This window comes from Mercenaria mercenaria, chromosome 10 (assembly GCF_021730395.1).
Source record: "Mercenaria mercenaria strain notata chromosome 10, MADL_Memer_1, whole genome shotgun sequence".
Classification (NCBI taxonomy): Eukaryota; Metazoa; Mollusca; class Bivalvia; order Venerida; family Veneridae; genus Mercenaria; species Mercenaria mercenaria.
In genome coordinates, this window is record NC_069370.1 from 19,619,503 (window position 1) to 19,642,525 (window position 23,023).

At 33.7% G+C, this 23,023-nt stretch overlaps 1 protein-coding gene across 1 annotated transcript in view; it reads right to left on the minus strand.

Annotated features, from left to right (window-relative positions):
• Positions 1 to 2,032: 2,032 nt before the first annotated feature.
• The window catches only part of LOC123560906 (serine/threonine-protein kinase SIK2-like), a 33,832-nt gene continuing 12,841 nt past the window's right edge, over positions 2,033 to 23,023 (minus strand). Inside the window, exons 4-7 of the mRNA XM_053552426.1 lie at positions 19,121 to 19,245; positions 18,201 to 18,324; positions 16,345 to 16,565; positions 2,033 to 13,809 (exon numbers count right to left, since the gene is read on the minus strand). Coding sequence (XP_053408401.1) covers positions 11,842 to 13,809; positions 16,345 to 16,565; positions 18,201 to 18,324; positions 19,121 to 19,245 — 2,438 coding nt within the window. The 3' untranslated portion in view covers positions 2,033 to 11,841. The remainder of the gene's footprint in view (positions 13,810 to 16,344; positions 16,566 to 18,200; positions 18,325 to 19,120; positions 19,246 to 23,023) is intronic.

Genomic DNA, 23,023 nt, shown 5'->3' on the forward strand with positions numbered 1-23,023 from the left:
AGAGGAGTACATTTTACATACACCGCATGCCGCGTACATGCCGTGTACTATTTCGACGAGTACACAGCATGTACGCAGGAGGTCACTAGTACACTTCAAGTATGTAGCACAGACTCTGAAAATTTAAGGAGTACACTGCATGTACGCAGGAGGGACTTGTACAAGAAAATAGTACACTGCATGTACACCACAGATACTTTGAAATTTGTGCAGTACACTTCATATACGCGGGAAAGACTTGTACAATTTCTTTTGGCATTTATACTTAGTTTTTTTTTTATAAGTTAAAGTCTGAAGTAAACTTCATATACGCGGGAGGGACTTCATGCAGGAAGGATTTGTACATTTTTTTTTTTTTTGGAAGCAAGAACTTGATTTCCGAGTAACTTCTATCTTAATAGCATAGAATAGTTCAGATTACCGGTATTCTGAACAATAAAAATTTGCCAAACTATTTGCAATGTTCATTTGTGAAGCTTACATCTTAGTGATTTCTGAGCTGCACCTTGCATGCAGTGTAAAAATATATTCTTTTTCATTTTGAATTAATCCTGGAGCTTTCTAACTTGGATAATTGAAAAGCCTTATTGGAACTTCGTTGCATTACATTTTGTAATACATGAAATAATTACCAAGATAATGCCTCAACAGCGCCCGAATGAGAAGAATTAATAGCTCTCACTGTTATTTGAATACTCTTAAGCAAAACACCACTCTATCATGTTTTATAAAGGCTTAAATGCTCATTATGTTAACTCATTAAGGCCTCACCAAATTAAAAAGTTGTTCATCGGATTTGCCGCTCGTATATTTTCAGAACGTTTTTGGCTAATTGTGCTTGCCCCATTGGAAAAAATCAATCCAAAATTTTTTGGTGTGCTACTTTTTACGGACGAAAAGTGTATAAATGCTTATATAATTCCAGTCCTAGATTGTTCTCAGATGGATTTTAATCAAAATAAATACATACTACGCACACATCGTCTATAATAAATCATAACACTTATATTTAGTTGCATTAAAGTTGTTTCCCCTTGATGCAGTTACGCCATTTTCTTCAAATGTTTACCAAATTACATGCTACAAAAATTGATTTATTTCATTGAAAAGTGGATGGAGAAAAGCATACTAATTTATTTGATAACATCAATCTGCATTATTTTGGTAAGGGTAAATACTTATTGATGCATGCCACTTATCTTTTTTCTGTTTTTTTCTGTCCAAATGATCAGCATTTGCATACGAAAGTTGGTGGGGTAAGGAATTTACATTATCACAGCAGTTTCGCCACAAGAGTACACAGCATGTATGCAGCAGGAGTACACAGCATGTACGCCGCAGGACTCGGGCCAGGAGTACACAGCATGTACGCCGCAGGAGTACACAGCATGTACACCGCAGGAGTACACAGCATGTACGCCGCAGGGGTAGTACACCGCAGGCTCATTTGCATGTGAAAAGTGTATGTGCCGCGTACATGCTGCGTACTATTTCTCGCATACTAAATTCCTCCAGCGTACATCCTGTGTACTATGTAGTCCACAGCATGTACGCAGCAAGTAGTACGCGGCAGAGCTCATTTGCATGTCAAAAGTGTACTACAAACGTACTATCGGTGTATGTGCGGTGTATATCCTGCGTACTATTGACTTCAGTACACATCATGTCCGCATCATATACGCTGTACGTACACAGCAAGAGTACGCAGCAGGCCTTTTTCTTCTGTAAGGGAAACTTGTTCAAACGTGCTTTGACATAGCAATGGCTCTGGATGGGAGGATGCATGGTATGATGTAGACATCAACTTTCTTCTTCCACCTGCAGAGGGGGATAATAGTTCATTGTATTATAAATGGATGGAGTAAGTTTGGATGAAGACCAACACACCCCTACTGTCACTGTCCATAAAGAAAATCATCACTGTATTTTAGTATCACTGATGAAGGAATTCAACTCTGTATTCTATCATCACTGTCCATAAAATAATGGCTGCATTCTATAATCACTGTTCATAAAGAAAATCAACACTGTATGTTTGTCAACAATATATTTCTGTAGCACTTTTATCTTAATAACATTAAATGTCATAACATAATAACAAATGCATCAGTATAGTTATTACACTATAGTATTTAACAATCAGAAAAAAATGCAACTTTACAATTATTATCTTTTCACATTTGCACCTACCGACTGACTTTACAACATTTAACAAAACTAAACCTACATCTACCAGTAAATAGTGTGAAATATACATTATATTATTTTACTCTATACCTATTTTTCTCCCTCCAATCAGAAAGTCGCATTTGTACCATGTGACCGTAAATGATTTGAATCTCGTTAAGTAAACAGCTTAAATCTGTCGACAAATCTGCACAAATATCAACATCAATAAATGTTTTTGTCTAAACATGGAATTATGTCAATCTGACTGTTTCCCTTCAAGTGAGAAAAATCTGCATAGAATAAAGATTATTCAACACTGTCCTGTATAATACATGGTTATCTGGACTCGTACTTATCTGAAAAACATATCTGTCTCGCCTATCAGCTCCTCCTATATGTTTCTTCAAATGGGTATTTGTCCAAATATTCTGCAAAATCTTACAGACCAATGTTAAATAGCCTAGCAGTAATATATTCATATTTAAATATAGAACTAATTTCAACAAACATTAAAAGCAACCTGACCATGACCACTTCAAAAAAGAAAAATCTGTTTGACTAGTAAAGATTTTCTAGAATATGAGACTGTCGCACTATTCTAGAATCTCAAAGTCTGTGTAGATATGCTAGAATATTCTAGAATATGAGACTGTCACACTATTCTAGAATCTCAAAGTCTGTGTAGATATGCTAGAATATTCTAGAATATGAGACTGTCACACTATTCTAGAATCTCAAAGTCTGTGTAGATATGCTAGAATATCCTAGTTTGAGGTTAATATGGTAATACAATATTTGAGATTGTGAGATTATTTAAGGATCTCAATACCTGGGAGGAAATTTTAGAATATTTGAGTCTGTGGTCATATTACAGAATATTTAAGATATGGGAAAACTATTTAAAATGTCAGAGTGTGAGAACATTTAGGAATCTGTGAAGGTATTTTTAACTATTTTAGAATACATGTATTTAATTTTAGAAAATCAACTTCCGGGACAAAAATCTAGAATATTTTGAGATTGCTGACACTTCATCAGAATCTCAGTCTGTGAAGATATTTTTTGAATACCTAAATTTAATAAATCTTATGAAACTACTTAAAAATCTTAAAGTATTGAGAAGATATAATAGAATATTTGAGTTTTGTTTGGAATTTTAAAGTCACCGAGTTTGTTAGGTGAATATTACCAGTTCTATAGAACATTTGTGTTTGAGGAGATATTTCAGAATGTGCTTGACTCTAGGTATTGTTCTAGAATATTTGGGTCTACTAGACTACCTTAGAATTTTTATTTCTGTGAAGATATTACTACATGCTAAGTTTATTTTAGAATCTTGAAGTCTTGTTAGGATGTTTTAGAATGTTTGAGTTGTCGGGGATATTACAGAAAACAGTTTTTGTAGACTACTTTTGACTATACAAATCTGTTAACTATTGTTTCTACAACTTGGTTTACTACCTTATCCTAAATGATTGTAAGTGAACATTTAAATGTTCTAAATGTACATTGCAGTCCATTTTAACGTTGTAAATGTATATTTAAATGTTCTAAATGTACATTGCAGTCCATTTTAACGTTGTAAATGTATATTTAAATGTTCTAAATGTATACTGCAGTCCATTTCAACGTTGTAAATGTATATTTAAATGTTCTAAATGTACATTTCAGACATTTAAATGTTCTTTAAATGTTCTAAATGTATGTAAGAGTTCATTTAAATTACAGACATTAAAATGTTCTAAATGTACATTGGAGTACACATAAATGTTCTAAAAGTATATCAGAGTACATTTAAATATTCTAAATGTATATCAAAGAACATTTAAATGTTCTAAATATATATCAGAGTACATTTAAATGTTCTAAATGTATATCAGAGTACATTTAAATGTTCTAAATGTATAGAATAGTCCAGCTAAATGTTCTAATTGTATATAAGAGTACATTTTTGCACTAGTCTTACACAGAGTTACTTTGGAAAAAAATAATAGTGGCCCCCTTCATAAACTATTTCAAAGATATCACCTAAATGAGTGTCTACATATCTCAATTTTTAGCATGATTAAAAGCTCTCTTACACATGACAATGCAATTATTAAGATATTTGTTGTCAAGCCATAGAATGAATGTTTGAAAATGAAAGAAACAGTAAAAATGTAACATTTTTATATTTTGCATGACAAAATATGCTAAAGATAACTATCTAACAAGTTTTCAATGAACATATGGAAATTGGTCTGCTAGTAATAGCACTCTACATTTGGATCATAACTCAGCTTACATGATTTTCCCAATATGACAAACTAAAGTAAGTGAGACGTCTTCTAACTATTTTATTTTGAAGTGAAGAACAAGCCTTGAGAGTTTGAGGTTCAGACTTAACACACACATTGGCCAATTCAAAAACATTACCCTTATCATGCTGAACCCGACTGATTCTGCCTTTGCGACCAGTGCAAATCAGGCAAGTCTAATCATGATCTGCACTGTTCACCATTCAGTCAGTAACTTTTTGGTATATACCCCTTTTAACAGTTAATGGTACTGTCCAAATTTAAAGATGGACAAGTTCATTATAGAAATTTAGCAGGGTAAGGGTTAATTAAAACAACCAGAAGCAAGAGCTTTTAGACAAGTCAAAGAACTCTGCTGTATCCCTATGGATCAGATCAGATTTTGCTTGTTCTGGGTGTAACAGTTATGTAACAGCAGAAAGGTAACCTAACCAGTGAACCTGAATTCTGTACCAGTACAAACCTGTTCTCTACAAGTAACTGCCAACTTCCCCACAAGAATCAGACGTGGAAGAAAAATGATTTCAGACATAATGTCTTTTATCAAATCACTAGAGAACCATGCCCAAGGATCTAACTCCTGAAGATCCCACAATCCGTAGATCTGCGTTCACCCTATTGAACTTAGTGGGTGGGCTTTGGACCCGACTATAAAACTGGATATCATAAAGATATCTATATTGAATTTAATTGTTAGTATACGACTACTATGATTTTTCCTACAAAGCAGTACATAAAAGCAGAAAAGTGGAAGAAAACATCCAAAATGTGTTTTTTCTCGGATTTGCGAAACAAGAATCTCTGGATATGCTTTTCACCTGAGTATAATTTCTTCTTAATTTTAGCAAGAACTGTTAAGAAAACCCTGTCTCAGAACAGAAATTATAAGTCCAAGAATTCCCTTCATTACTTCACAAAAAAAAAAAGAAAACTAAATTTCTATTCTGCTTATTATTAGCAGCAAATAAACATACATTCACTCATTTATGTCGGACTACATAAAATTGTGAATATTTTCAGTAATACCAACATGATGTTGAGTTTCTTCTTTTACAAATACAGTATGTGCCCAAAATGTGTAACTATACTCCAGCTTTAAACTATGATTGGTGCAACACAGTGTCTACATTTTATTTTTATTTCTTACAATTCTTAACATTTTGCATTTTACTTGCTACTTCAAAATGCAAGTAACTTTCCAGCTTTCATTAAGGTTTTAGTAAAGTTCATTGAGTTTTGAAGGTCTAGCTTTTTCAAGGTCTATGCAAACCCAGCAAACAATTTTCATTTTTTTTTTTTTACTTCTTATATTATAAACAGACTGCATTGAATTTATCATATATTTTTAATTCTAAAAATCTTAGCTTTTTTCTGCTTCTTTTAAATAGAAACAGTTTGCAGTTAAAAACATCTACTTCTTAAAGCACATGGTGTATTTTAAATTCTGCTTCTTACAGTTCATAACAGATTGCATTTTAGTTTTAATGCTTACAATACTTTACAGCCTGTACATTTTGCTTTGCACTTCTTACAATTCAGAACAGATTGCCTATCAGTTTTTACTTCTTACCATTTTAAACAGACTATATTTTATTCTCTGCTTCTTAAAATGCTAAACAGAATGTATTTTAGTTTTTACTTCTTACAACACTGTTTGCACTTTAATTTCTAAAACACTAAACCACAATGCAAAAACATGGATACAAACTGGACAGCTTATTATACATTAAGATCCTACAAAGAAGTTGAAGGTGTTTATCTTTAAAAGATTATTTTAAAGTTTGATGGTGGAGGAAGACTCCAGGTGCCTCAAACATTATTTCAAGCATGCGTGGGCACCGGGAGAGAACCAATGACTTGCTGCATGCCAGCTAGATGGCTTCTTCACTTGACTTCTACACTCTTAAGTGAGGTTTTCAACCAATAGCGATGAGAGGCAAGTGATTTAAAGTCAGCGACCTCAAACACTTGGCCACGGAGGCTTCCCCGTACTTAACTTTCAACCTGCTGCCAGCAAGTGATTCTGCCTTTGCAACCAGTTTAGTTAGACCAAGATCATGGTCTGCACTGTTCGCTATTCAGTCAGTAAATTTTCAGTGAACACCCCTTTGAATAATAAGTGGTGCTGCCCAAATTGAATGATGAACCAGTTCATTTTAGAAATTTAACAGGCTAAGGGTTATAATGATCTCACTAACAATAACGAATATATACTATAACAACAGATATGTAACATCACTTGCATATGTTTGTCTAACAATGATTTTATCACAAAAAAAAAAAGTGTACAAATCAAACGTCTAAATGACACTGAACAATCATTGTCAGAGGCTTGATTGTGTGTTTGTGTAGGTGCATAATCTAAAAATCTACACGTCAATTGCATGTACTTGAAACACAGGAAAACTACTTTTATCACAATGACCAGGACTAGTATGTTACATGAACAAACAGAACAACATTTGTGAAATAATAATTACCGTAAGTATTTTCAAAACTGCTTATGTGCTGAAACTATGTATTCCACTAAAAGACTGATCAACATTTACACAAAATCTACACAAACTGTTGCCTAGAAACCGTTTACAAGTTTATCGATAACCAACCGAGACAAAACAAATAAGAATAGTTTATTAATCTATTCCTAAACTCTGCAAAGTTACAATATCACCTTAAACATTAATACTTTTCAATACCGACGTGCAAATTTCATATCGAGTGTGTGAAGTCATTCTAATATATGTTGTCATATTCAAAAACAGAAATTGATCAACGTTGATTTTTTCAATTTTACTCTAGTCAAAAAAAAAAAAAAATGTATGTAATTCATAAGTCTAAATGATCTAATAAGGAAAAAAATGCACTTTTTCTTTCAATTCATTGATTAATAATTCTTTTAAGCAGTATCTCTGCTGTATAGCGGGTTGAATATTTCCAAAAAAAACAACAACAAAAAAAACACCTAATATCCTATACCTTTTTCATTCTCAGAATTTCTGCAAATTTCTAGGACATCTTCCTTAGAGTTTGCCAAAATATAGTCAAACATGTACTGAAGACAACACATTGACCAGTGACCACCTCAGCCCTACAGACCATCATTTTCCTACAGGACTTAACAATTTGTAGGACACGTTTGAATAATGACTACCTTGCAAGAATGACCACTACTGGCTCTCACTACTGTAGTGTGTGTATATATATATATATATATATATATATATATATATATATATATATATATAGGTCCGACTGTAACATGTATAAGAAAAATATATTTGAAAGAAAAAGAGAAGAAAAAAAAAAGAGAAAATATCACGATAAGTGACTTATCTGGGATGTTTTCAAGTTTTAAGTTAAGTAACCATTGTATTTTTAACGACCTAGTTCAGATGACCTTTTTGGACGCGTGTATAAACAAAGTGCAAAAAGCACTTGACAGACATTTGAATATCTTAGTAGGTGATCTAGCAAAATTTATGGTATCTTACGAACTCAGAAATCTATCGTAAAATGTTGTCATATTTGAGTGAAGTGGGAGGGAAGAGATAACATCAAGTTGCGTACAGGTCACTTACTAATGGCGCTCCCTTATTCATCAAAAACATAATTCAGAAATACTTTGTGGGAGTAACATCATTTTGCAACAATATTTCAGTCATATGTATGACTGTTTGTTAACAGAATAAATTGAATGCATCTTTCTGGAGTTCTTACCAGTACTAACATGCTCTCAACAAGTAACTGACAGCTTCTCCACATGATTCAGAGGTGAAGGATGTATTGTCATTAGTTAAATCTTATATGTAGTTTATTACAGTCTCAACAATGATGACATTACTATAAAGTGTATATCCAATGGCATTTAAATATGTAAATGATTATTTATTGTTTTTTTCCAGAATTACAAGAGAACCATACTATTATAAAAAAAGAATTCATATTATCATAACAAAGAACTTTACCCAGGATTTCCACCTAAGATCTATTTTAAAGAAAAGTGTTTTATCTATTGAGTTAACTTTGTGGACTCTAATGACAAGGGTCTATATTCATAAAGATATTAAATCTGAGATTGGTAACTAATTACAGATTCTGATGAAACTTGACATGAATGTTCAATCTGCAGCGACAGACAACTCTGCAAAATTTTATCAGCATCAATTTACTATAAACCTAGTTTTTATAAACTGAATATTTGCCGCTTTAAGGCCCAAGTTCCAAAAATCAAACGTTGATGCATATTCGTCCTGTGTTCAACATTTACAGAAAGGACTATGACAGACAAGCTTCCTTCATGAAAATAATCACATCAGAATCTATCTACTGACCTAAAATTCTTAACACTTAATTCATTCACACTCAGTTACATTTCAAACACACACAGAGCATCAGAGCTTAATAAATAAATAATAAAATGAAAGCAAAAAAGCAGCCAAAGGAATGATCTAAGCATGGAATAAAACTCATATCAAAATAAAAATCAATTCCAAACTGAATATTACTCAAGACTACATCTTATGATTCTTTTTAATTTGTTTTAGTAGGTTTTAAGTCAAAGCAACACAAATTAGGTCTTACAGCGATTTGTAAAATTTTCATTGTGGGAGAAGATGCTAAATGCCCCATCAGACATTATTACAGACAGAGGCATTCTCTTAAGCTCAAACCATCAACCATTTGCAAGCCTGCTTGGCTGAAGAATTATTGTCCTAAGTGGGTTTTGAACCAACAGAGGAGAGGGGAAAGAGATAAGAATTAACGCAAACTTGGACCATAACTAAGGACCTAGATTAAAATGTGCCAAACTGATAAAGCAATGGCTATTTAGTAAAGATCTGATGCAAACATATTGTTTGTTTGTTTTGGGTTGAATACCGCTTTTTCAACAGTATTTCAGTTATGCAATGGCTGGCAGTTAACCTAACCAGTGTTCCTGGATTGTGTACCAGTACAAACCTGTTCTCCCAAAGTAACTGCCAACTTCCCAACATGAATCAGAGGTGTAGGATGAATGATTTCAGATACAATGTCTTTTTATCAAATAGTCAAGGAGTATATACGCCTCACCAAGGGATAGAACTCACGACCCTGCGATCTGTATATCTGCGCTCTCCCTATTCAGCAAAGCAGGCTTTTATTTGACTGAAAATTATTTTCAAGTTTTGTCCATTATATTCCAATTTAATCCCATTTTGAAAACAACACTTTTCGTTTTCCTTTCAAGAAAATACGAAAAATTCAAAAAGCCATGAAGAATAGAGAAATAAATGACAATGTTTGAAAGAGAGAAAAAAATTACACTTTAGTGCAAACATTCTATACAAAATATATATCAAAAGAAGTAATATTGTACAAATAAATACAAAAATTTCGACACTAAAAGAATTATAAGAACTCTGAAATCTCCTCGACTAGAAATTTGGCAACAGAAATATAAACTTCAAGTTTACTTAGCAACACTTGACTACAGATTTAGAGTAGATAACAAGTCATCCAGGTCACATTATTTTACTAATTTTTTTCAGACTGCACATCTAGCAGACTGAAATAGTTCCAGTTATGCCAACTGGTGTTTTGCACAATTTTACAAAATTATTCAAATTCATTGGCCAAGATTTTACAAAAAAAACTCAATTACAGTGAAATTAAACATACCTTCCAAAAAAAAAAAAAAAAAAAAAAAAAAAAAAAAGAATCTACTTTGCCACTGGAAAAGTAAAGAATGACTTGTTTGTAGACCAAATGTTACTTTTAAACTAGAAGTAATGATATGGCTATATTATATTATTGTTACGAAAAATATACAGCATGACACATCTGCTTTTTTGATACACATCTTTGACACAAATATATATATGTACATAAACAGAGACATTTTAAAGTGGGGTCGTATTCATCAACATTCAAAGTCTAAATTTCAGACTTTGACCTCAAAGCGTCAATAATTGTTTTCATTTTGTTTGCAGTCCATCATTTTCTCTTCTGGAAACTGTGAATGGCTTTACATCATAGTAGGTTCTAATATAAATGCTCTGTTTGTTGCCAAAATCAGTGATTATGGCACAAAAAAGGTGCTTTCATAAGAGGCAGAGCACTTGACTACTTCAACACTGGAAAAGTGTGGAAGGGTATATCCGAGGAAGCTAGAATTATCAATGGAATACTGTTGCCAGAGTAATGGACCTTGTGTCCTGTCATATGATGTGGTTGGGGTGTTTAAAGTTGAACAATTTTAAGTTTCAATCAAATCCTTTCTGTTAAAACAATCCTTTCTGTTAAAACAGAGATATAGTGAAAATGTACCAAAAATTAAAGACACAGCCGCTGGGAGAAGTGTGATAGCTCTACATATATCTCATAATTTTTTTTTTTTATAGTCTAGTTAAAAATAAAAGATTTTACATGGTCTAAACTTTAAACTAAGAATGCTGATGAATAAGGGCCTTGAAAATATTTTAACATAAAGAATTCCACTAATTATAATAACTATCTGACTGAGGTACAAAATCTGAGTAACTGTCATGTAGCACTATAGAATGCGAGTTGTCACATGAAAAAGAGACCGTTCTGGTTTGCTTTTTTTTTTTTACATTTTTTTTTATTTCTACATGATAACACTTCAAATATTTCCTCTCAAAGAAGAAATAATATTGTCTGAACTTTTGACTTTCATTTTTTTAAATTAAAATTTCAAAATGTAGTTCAATTACCAAGACTCTCATGCAATTCAGACAATTTTACACTATGGTCCTTTTCTCTGTGTCCCCTCACAAATTAAAACCCTATCAAATGAGACAGTACCTTTCCTTCTAAACTTGTCAAGATGACTGTTGATAAAAATGTATTCATGAACACAATGAGTTTGCAAATTCAGTTTACTTATTAGCAGAGCAAATTCATCAAATTTCAATCTAATAATGCGTAACAGATGCTACATGAATAGTATATGTTTGTGTAAAAATTCATCGGTGTGAAAACTGTCAGCATAACCAATTTTCGCAAATATCGCATACTCATGCTTTAAAGCCATTAAGATTTATCATTTTTTATCGCTTATTTATCTGCATGTTGTAAAAGATTACATCTAAATAGACAAAAAAAAAATCCTTTCAATGCTGATGATATGTAATTTGATAGCATTTAATGACACGTAGGTATTTCCTTTAATGTATGTTTTCTCATACTTTACAAAATTTAATTATTTTGAAAAACATTTAAAAGTGCAACAAAAGACAGAAAACTTTTAAAAATCAAAGATATCTTTGTTTTTACAAAAAATCTGCTTTCTTGGTAAATAAATAAAAAAGGATCTTTATCAATCAGTAAAATATTGTTTTACATAATAATGTAGTAAAAGAGAGTAACCTAAATGCTATGAGAAATCCATAGCTGTGTCCTCCATTGGAGTCATATTAACAGCCATATTGAATGGTGGTTGCTGGGTAGAGGTCTGGTAAAAATTTTGACCAAATGAAATATTGTTGTCATACTGCTGATTTTGTTGGTCTATGGAAATTTCGCTTTCATCCTGCACGTAACTATCTAGAGAGAACTCTTGATCACATGCTGTGTCCATCCCACTACTGTCATAGTCAAAGGAATATTGATTAAAATCAACAAATTCTGAAATAGGCTCATTTTGGACCTGCTGTTTCTGAAACTCAGACGGTTGTACAAAGTTCACGTAGCCTGACCTACGACCCGAGAGTTCAGTCATAGGCTGCATGGTCAGACCTTGATTTACACTCATTTCACTTGGATTTTGCAACTGCTGGCCTTCTCTTTCCAATATCGCACGTTGCCATGGCAACAGTTCACTAGTATTATGGCATTCAGGCAGAACCGGCTGCTGTTGTGCGAGTTTGTATGATGTTTTACGTATGATATGAGGTCGAGCTATGAGACTAGGATCGCCAGTTTGTGTATGGACTAGAGCATTATTATGTGAAACACTACAATGCGGTGGTACAAACATTTCAGTCATGCTATCACAAGAAGACTGTTGACTAGATTGGGTCGGGAACATCGCCAATGGCAACTGGTTGTCTAGTTGCAGCTGCTGCATTTGATGGTGTAGTTGGGGATTCCCCACATTCTTTTGATGGAACGACTGGCGCTTCTGCTGTAATCGATGCTGCAGTAACTGTTGTTGTAACGGTTTGGAACTCTCACCGAACATTGGTTGCTGGACACTATCCTGACTCACCACTCGATCCATCTGCTGTTCAACTTGCAAGCTCTGTTTTATTGCTAGCAATTTATGCGGCTGAAGATCCACCGTCTCTGACGGCAAGCTCATTCTCTTCATGAGTGGTCTGGGCGCTTTTTTCTGCTGCTGGTTGTCAGTTTGTCCTACGTACTGCTGCCCCGGCGAGTTCACGTCCTCCGTATGATCCTGAACCAAACTACTTGGCGCCATTTTTATCCCATACACATTGTGCAACTGTTGATGTTCTGGTCGTAATTCAACCATTCCTTGGCATTTCATGCTTTCTTTTAATCTCTGCCTGAAGGCAATTATACCTTGTGCAACAAGACCGTCTGATGCTCGCCGACCTTCTCGGAAATCGACAGGTGATGTATTCTGACTTCTGTCATGAGTAATGTCTTCAGTATTTTGTCCCTGAATCATGGCAGAAGTACACCCACCTGCCTGAACCATATTACCCATCGCAGGGTCTACAGTTACTGGTGTATTCCCACATGACACTGGATATGTTACATTGTTAAAACCACTAAGACTAGATACAAGGTCTGCTTCTAATGAAGAGTCAAAACTTGTGAACGGGGAACCAGTCGAATTTGTGCCAAGCGATGCTAAACTTGTGTTGCTTAACTGTGAAAAATCACCAAATGCAGAGCTAGGAATCAAACCTAGCCCAAATCCATCTCTCACAAAAGTCTGACCCTTATGTGTAATAATATCGTCATTATCGCGACTATCCATAATATCTGCTTCCACTCCTTCGTCGATCGATGTTGTAATTACACTACCAGTCATTGCTTGTGACGTATTACCACTAGTGGGTTGAGACAACACATCCTGAAGGCATACAGAAACCCCAGGAATCTGAACGTTTTCTATCTCACTCATAAAACTATCGCGTCTTTGACTCATTGCACTGTCCGTCGACTGCCCGAACTGTTTCAAACCAACTAACTGTGGTTGATGATAATTAGGTCCCACTCGTGAAATAGCCTGTTCGGCTATGGTACTGGGCCTCCGCCGATGACAGTCTATTTGCTGGTCCACCGGGAAACTGCTACGATGAGCTTTTAATCTCTCTAGAAGCAGGTAGTATATGGCTGTATAGTGGTCATATGCATCACTCTTTAATGCCTTAAAACAAGAAAAAATATTGTCAAGTAAAAGTAAAATGAGTTCAGTGATATATCAACCACGTAAAAACGGCATAATGTCTTAAAGATCCATAACGCTTTTAAATTTCAAGTACAAAATTGAAAAAACAGCTGTCCATATAGATATTATGCACAATAACATGGTTAGACAGGTATTACTTTTAATACTGCGTATTTCTAAAGTTATATCCATAAAGTGAAGTAATTGAAAAACAATAGATCCAAAAGAACTTTCTACTCCGTTAAGAAATTATTCAAACCTTTGACAATTATTACAGAAAAAAAAATCTTTTGTTTTTCTCGACATATATCAACATTCCAGCTTTAAATGGTGGAGGGCGACTTCAGATGTCCCTACAGGCATTGTCACTTGGGTTCAACCAATAACTTTCTGCAAGCTGACTTATTGCTTCCCTCTCATATTGATTTAAGCAGGTTTCAAACCTACAGTGACTTGGAGGCATAGAATTTGATATCAGTGACCAAGTGAACCTGTTCATTCCTAATCTTTTTAAATGAATGTGCTCTAAAATTTATATGTCTGGTTCTTGGTATGATCTAACTGACAAAATGAAACTTTGGCAAGTATCACTAATATGGGCAAAAGCATGCTTCAAAAAGAGTGAAGCATCTGATATGAGATGCTTCTGAAATTATGAACAAAATCTAATTCTGCATTAAGGTAGTTCTGCACGTTTGGATTGAAATTTTTTCTACAATGTAGAATTTGATTAAACTCTAGATTTTTCAAAACTTCAGAATATACCTAGAAAATTCAGCAAATAAAAAAGATAGGGTAGTGTGCTTGATTTTTTGCTAGACTGATCTGGAAAAATTGGACCTCATACAATATTTCATAATAGGAGTCTAAGGGAAAATCATAACTTTCATAGCATTTTCGTGAATAGGAATTTTTTTTACAATGTAGATTTTGATGAAACTTCTCACAGTTGTAAATAAACACATGGCCTATAATTCGGTGAAATAAAATGTACAGGTCCGTGTGCTTATTTTTGAGATATCTGACTATGATTAAAGTGAACCGGTCATTTCACGCTAATTTTAAGACATTATTTTGATTTTTCTAAAGTGTCATATGTTTTAATATCATATTTTGACTTTAGAAATATAGCAACAGTTCCATTGTAATAAATTAACTCACAGGTTTCGATTATTTCATAAAATGATTTTCATTTCCGTACGCCGAATCCAGGCTTTATTCTACGTTTTCCGGATAAATGGCGTTACGCCATCACTTCCGGTTTATCAAACGTGCAGAACTACCTTAATTATGTAACACTGCTTTTCTCTGCTTTTTAAAATTTTTTTCGTACTATAAAGGTATTTATTTCATGCTTTTAGATGAAATACTGGAGTATACCAGTGAAATGACATTGGCATTTTAAAGTATTTTTAAAGCAGTAAAATCTCATTTTTATTTTTCACTGGCAAGGAATAAATAACACTTGAATGCAAAAGAATGTGAGGTATAAAGAACTGAAAATTCTTTCCAAAGTATACTTCAGTAAAGATATAGGCCTACATTAACAGCTCCACTGTATAAAATTGTAAAAGAAATCTAGAAATCCCATATAACTACTTAACACATTTTCAACATTGTGATGTCATGACATTGAGACATCATGATGCAATTTACACAACACTGTGCGGGTAAAATTAATGTTACTTGGTTAAAACCATTGAAAACACTTGAAATAAAAGGAAACTTTGTTCGTTTTACGTGTACTGGTACTGATGATAAACCCGAACAGAAAATGAGGTTTTTTATCTGTAACTTTTTTATTTCTGCAAATTTAAATCAATGGTCGGTATCAAAATAAAGCTTAACCTTTGCTGAAAACTTTACATAATTCAAATTTATATTTAGTAAGCAAACGCACACGAAGTGAGGGCCTGAAAGGGGTATGTAAAAAGGGAACTTTATGAACGTTGACTGATGATAAATTCGAACCCTTTGTCATTTACAAAATTTTCTTGGTATTATTATATTGAAACTTTCCCCAAAAAGCTGCAACAGTCATTCCTGATCAAGTAATGAAAAGTTAACAAATGTCAGGCCTTCATGTTTCGACAGTGAGCATGCGCAAAAAAACACCCTCTTTCCAAGTAATTTTGGATAAATATTTTTTATACAAATTTATGTAAGTCATTCATTTATACAGAATATTTACCAATTTTGTTTTTGTTTACACCAGTTGGTGTTGTAAGTGGAAACTATTAGATGATGTGTTCAATTTTATAAATAACCGATTGCAATCGAATATTTCCAAGGTGTTCGACTTTATCATCTGTCCGGGTTTATCATCAGTACCAGTAAGGCTTAAATACCTCTCACTCATGAGCACCATATGTCACACTGCATATGGTGTCACTATAAAGTAAAAGATATTTTAATCATACACTAAAACAAACAAATATCCTCTATTTATTTTTTTTCATCCAAACATGTTACATCAGAATTGATCAACCTGTAAAATTTCAGTAGGAACCTCACCTCAACAGTTTTCTGTTGGCTGATACCAAGACTTTGCATAAGTCGCAGAATCTGTTCATTGTATTCTCCAACCTTGGGCCCATACCCCATCATGGGGCTTGGTGGAGATGCCTTAGGGGCTCCTCCATCCATCTGCATCCACTGGTGATTTTTAATCTGTTCCATTGAGTAACGTTTACCTGGTTCAAGTACCAGCATCCGCCGTATCAAGTTTTCACATTCTGTGAACAGAAAGTATTGATTAAGTATTAGATTAACAGTCAAACTTGCGCTCAAAAGGCCACGTCTGAACAAAGACCTACTGTTTTTAAAAATCACTTGTTTCATTTCTGTATGGCATTTCCCCCTAACAAGACTTGCTATTCAAGTATTTTGATCTCCCAAGCCTTGTCTTGATACTGTGAAATCATTAATATTCGTAGGGAACTAATTTTCGTGGATTTCGTGGTTGAGTCAGTCCACGAAATTTAACCCCAACGAACACGTTAAACTCCCATTCATTTTATTTCAAAAGTTTAAATCCACAAATTCATAACCCCACGAAATTGCCGTTTAGACCAAAACCACGAAATTTCATGCCCACGAAATTAAATGATTTTACAGTACACAGGTTAGTCTGTAATTTCATTTTTCAACAGTATCTGAGATGTGTTAAAATGGACAGTAAGCCTGCCCCCATTTCCTCCATTAAACTGTTACAGAACTGAAAATACAGTACAACTAACCACAATAGAACTCATGTGGAGGATCAATGAATTAAGATTAAATAAATGACAAATGAACTTAAACTGGACAAATGAAATTGGATTGTACATATGAACTTTGACTGGACATATTTTTATGAACTTTGACAGGACAAATGGATTTGGAATTGTCAATATGAACTGAAACTGGACAAAATTTTAATGATTTTAGATTGGACAAATGAACTTGGATTGTGCATATGACCTAAAACTGGACAAATATTTAATGAACTTGACTTGACAAATGAACTGAAGACAGTGCACATGAACTGTTATTGGACAAATGAAGTAAGACTGGACAAAATTCATGATAAAGACTGCATAAATGAACTATAACTGGACACGGACTGGCCAAATGAACTTTAATATTAAGTAACTCTGGACACATAAAGAATTGAATTCTATGTCCCTCGATTTAATCTCAAGTTTCTCTCAATAAGTTAACTGATGAAGAATTTTCTCACTGTTTTGCTAAATAACATGTTTTTGTTATTCTTTCCATTGGTCACAATTAGTTTCTGTTAATGTCATAGGTGACTTGACAGAAAAACAATGTATACTTAGACATTATTGGGGAAAAGGTGTATATTAAATTAGCAAGGTTCCCAAGAAGTCATCGACTACAAAACAAGCCAAGGAAGTACCTGTGAACTTGCTTTAAACAGTTACAACTAGATATATCAAAAACAACTTGCATTGCTACTTTTGGATACTGTATATTTCATCAGAAAACAACATTTTACATTTTTGGCAGACACTTTATACTGTCGATTTCAGTTTATTTTTGTTAGGTTAAACTTCACTCCTACGTATGGTCACATGACAGCACTCCAGATTTTGATGGTGGAGGAAGACTTCAGGTGCTTCTCCAGGCATTACTGCTGGCATGGGCAGGCACCTGAGTAGATCCACCTACATTCTGTAAGCCAGCTAGATCCACCTACATTCTGTAAGCCAGCTGGATGGCTTCCTTACATGAAAGAGCCCTACACCCAAAGTGAGTTTTCAATGGGGAATAATGCTATTTTGAAGGATACCTTGTAATCATTTTTGATGAAATAAATAATACATAATTAAAAGTATCATGTACAGTCTAAATTATTATATACCTACCAGAAGACATAAAGAATGGAATCCGAAACCTTCCAGAGAGAACACGGAATCGTAAAATTTGTAGATTTTGACCATCAAATGGTAAAGCACCACATACCAACACATACAGCACCACGCCAAGGCTCTGCAAAGAGCAAACATAATTCAATGTATAACATGCATTTGGGATAAGATTTATATTTTAGAATAATTTTTCTTTTTATTCTATGGTATCCGGATAAATGCTGTTAAAACTTGACTTTCGATTTATCAAATGTGCAGAACTTCCTTAAATGGTGACTAAGTTAAAATCCTAAGGAAGGAAGTGTCCATTGTCAAATTACTGAAATTCAAGAATTTAAAATCAATCGATATTTGATTAAAATGTGAGATATCAAATGTCACAGAAACCTATCTACTAGGCTTATAGCAGCATTCCTCATTTCTGCTTGATAGATCAGCGAAAAATAAGGCAGGACGGATAATCTGGAACCCAGAAGGCCGTGAGTATTGTAGAGGGTCACCAAAGAAATATTCCTGCCAATTAAGTTAGAAATTAGGCCAGCAGGTTTAAATAAAAAGATTTTCAAGCTTTTAACTACAGTATTATTAGGAACATAAGCCCTGAACTTCTAGCGACCAATCTCTAACTGTGATGACTTGGAACAAACTGAGTAGACTGTCACCCAAGGCATATAATTTGCAGTTAAGAAGATTTTTAAAGACTTTCTTTTCCACTGACACATCAACCAGAGTCCCGCATGTAATGTAATTCTTTGAACAATTTTGAGAAAATTCTTGTGAAGTTTGGTTGAAATTGAAGTGATATAAGAATCTGTTGTTAAAGCAAAATGTTGCTGGTGCATGACAAGTGCAACCTTAAGTAAGCTCAGAATCTGAAACCCCAAAACTGAATAACAAATGTAAGTATGCTTGAGTACCCATATATCAATTTGGGGTCCGACGTATTTCTTTCCTTCAAAAACCTCCGGAGCTGCATAGGGAGGACTGCCACACCATGTCGCTAGGGGCTCTTTTCCATTGAAAAAGTTACCAAAACCAAAATCTGAAGAGAGAAAAAATGAAAATAGGTATGTTACACCATGTACGATATACATCAAAGTAAAGCCTCCTCAGTTTCTGACACAGTGTTTCATTAACGCAAAAAAAACAACAAGAGCTGTCAGTGGACAGCGCACTCGACTATTCTCAGTGCTTGATAGTATAATATAATCTATGAGTAAAACTTTAACATTACAATAAGCATATTCTAAGTCGAAAAGGGGCCATAATTCAGTCAAAATGCTTATAATGATAGAGTTGCCTCCTCCTGTTTACAGACTGGGGTCATGATGGTAAACAAGTATGCAAAATATGAAAGCAATATCTCAATGGACTTTGAAAATATTTGGGGTGGTACGCAAACTTTAACATTTGTGTGATGCTCATGCTCACGCTAACGCCGACGCCGGGGTGAGTAGGATAGCTCCCCTGTTCTTCAAATAGTCGAGCTAAAAACGCCAACACATTGTGCTTTTTATTTTCAAAGCTGTTTTTGTCCATTTTACAACACATTAAGTGGTTTTCAAGTAAGGTCAAAATGGTGCATAAATACTTCAAGAACATTGAATATCACATCTGTCTTGTTTCCGCCTACATGTTTTTCACATGCTTACAGTATATCAACAATGATAGGCAATCATAATATATTGCTATGCCATTACCAAAGTCATAAACATTTTCAAGATTTTTGCAAAAATGTTCTAAAAACCCTTATATTACAATTACTGTGAAATCATTAATATTTGTGGTGCACATTTTTTTTTGTGCCAATCAACTAACTTTAATCTTACATATCTTATTTACTATTCTAAAGAATATAATATGTAAATAAATCTTTTATTAAAAATATTTTCTTTTTCTACCATAATATGACATAATTATGCTAAATGTATTACCTCCCTTTAATATAAAATATGCATATACTCCAAGAACTAATTAAATCTGTTTCTAATCTGCAGAATACGAAAACTGAGTGTTCTTAACATTCAAAATATTGTTATTGAAATGTTGATGTTTTGCAGCAAAAACATCATTACTTTTGATATTTCCTGCAATTTATTATTATATTATGCCATTGTAAAGGTACTCCCAAATAAAAATTAGACAATGATGATGGAGTTTACAGAGATAATTTCAAAACAACTGACATTTTATTATACAAATTACTTGCAAACACAAGGTCGAATGGATAAAATTAACAATTAAAATGTTACAAGTTCTGAATCAGAACTTAATTAACATGGGGCATTCCTTGGCAGTTTACGGTACAATTTTTTTTCGCATGCGTACACAATGGTTACAAGCTAAAACAAGCAAATGACGAGATCATGACTTTATTTACAAGTGTAAAAGGTTGCAAGTATCTAACCGTACATCAATCATTCATGAGTTATTGTGTTAATGACGTAAGAGCTAAGATTTTTATGAGAAAAATACATTCTAACTTGTAATTGAATGACTTTGTTGGAATGTTTTACAGGGAAGATGTGAGGGCTTATTTTTGAACAGTTTTATGATTTATCCACGATAATACATTTAAAGTGTGAGGAAACTGGCTTCAAAATCGTTTTGTTATGCTAAAAAAAAGCACCCCTGGTGTGACTGTGGTATGAAATAAATATGATCCTACGTTACATGTTACGTACTATGTAATGCAAACCTTACAGTTCAGATTTGTTGGCTTTCCAAACAATATTTTCAGTCCAACATGACAGTGTAGTTCTTTTAGTTATATAACAGTAGCCAGTTAAACTATCACTTTATGTTGTAAGCCTTCCGCCCCCTCTCCCCACTCCACTTCCATAAAAAAAAATACCTGCCATAAAGAAGACAGTCAAAATGCAAACAAGAGGTGTCAAAGGAGTCGGTGTGCTCCACTATTTTGATGCTAATAGTGAAGTAACTAAAGCTATCACTGGAGTGTTTAATACCCAAGTGTGGGATGATGATTTGGGACACTAGTCTGACTCAAATCAAGAGATACCGTGACAGGGCATTGAAACTTTAATCAGAACTTGCAAAAGGGACATAATTCAAGGACTTTTTCTGCATTTTGTGTCATATGATATGGGTGATGATGTGTAAATGGAATCAAATCCATATAGTTATAACTAAGATAATGTTTAAGTGCATAAAAGCTTTAACCAAAGTATGGACTCGGGACTTCGATTCCAAGGAAGCTGCCCAGTTTTACATATACTTTATTACAGTTGAACTAATTAAAAGGTACTTTTCCCTGATTCTTGACATAAAACTCTTAAATCACTGTTGATCTTTCTGGTTTCTGCCGTTTAACAATAAAGTAAAATTTTATTGTTATTGTTGGGCAAGTGTTCAGCAATTATTAAAATGTCAATCCACATTTCTAAATATCATTAAAAAAAAATTCCATTACACTTAATAAGGTTGGTGTCATTTTTCCGAGTTCAGAAGACTTATTGCCATATTGTCCTAATTCAACCAGTGTTGGCGGCTTTCCCAATCCACAGAAAAAGGCCTGCTTCCATTAAAAATTTACCGCTTAAAAGTTAACACGGAATTAGACAATAAGTCACATGGACACTTAAAAGCTCACAGTACAAAAAAGTGTATCAACAGCATAGTATATATATATATAATTATGGCAAACATTATATCAAAGTACATACTGTTTTCTTTGGCAAACAAAATAATTACAAGAAATCAAGAAATGGTTGTGAAACACTTATGTCCCCAATTATGGATAGTCCCATTTTCAGTCCCAAATGACATTGACCTTTGACCTATTAATCCCATCTAACTCATAAGCCTATTCATGCTATCAAGTTTGAAGATACCAGATCAAGTGGTTCTCAAGTTATGGAGCAGAAACTGTTTTTAATGTCCAGGCACCGGTGACCTAGACTTTTATAAGCTCAATAATCTTATAAAGTTTGAATGTTCTGGGTAAAGTAGTTTTCAAGTCAATGATTGTGTGGAAACCATTCACCCTATAAACAGACGGACTGATGCGACCAACACGTGCAAAGAAATATACACCCACCCCTTCTTGGAAGGGGGCCATAATTATGTAATTAATTAACTTAACACAGAGAAAAACAACAGCGACAAAAGTCATTCAACAGAGAAAATTCCAAGTTAGTTTAACTAATGCCTGATAGAATTTCCTTTTATTTGATTTAGTAATTACGACTGACTGATGTGCACTACAGTAAAATCTCTTTAACCCAAGTTAAGTTCAATAAATGCAGTATAAAACCATATGTATGGTGCCGCCATGAAATAAAGCGTAAAAATATTTTGATATTACATGTAAAACTTTTAAGTTTTATTAGTTTAATCAAATTTTACCCATAAACCTATTATAGAATGTGAAAGTCGCACAGTCGTCATAACATCACAATTATGGGAAAAAAAACTATATTAATTTTGATAATGGTGGTTAAATCATTATGTTTTTATGCTATCTATTAAATGTAAAGTTTTCCTCTTCCTTTTTTAGTATTTATAATTAAATGAATACATTCATATTGCTTCAGGTTCAAGTGTGGTTCTGTACTGTTGAAATTTGAATCATGATAATGTCACTGTTTAACCGTTACCCTGCTAAATTTCTATAATGAACTTGTCCATCTTTCAATCTGGACAGTACCATTAACTGTTAAAAGGGGTGATTACCATAAATATGCTGACTGAATGGCAAACAGTGCAGATCATGATCAGACTGCACAAATGTGCAGGGTGATCATGATCTACACTGGTTGCAATGGCAGAATCTGTCGTGTCCAGCATGATAATTAAGG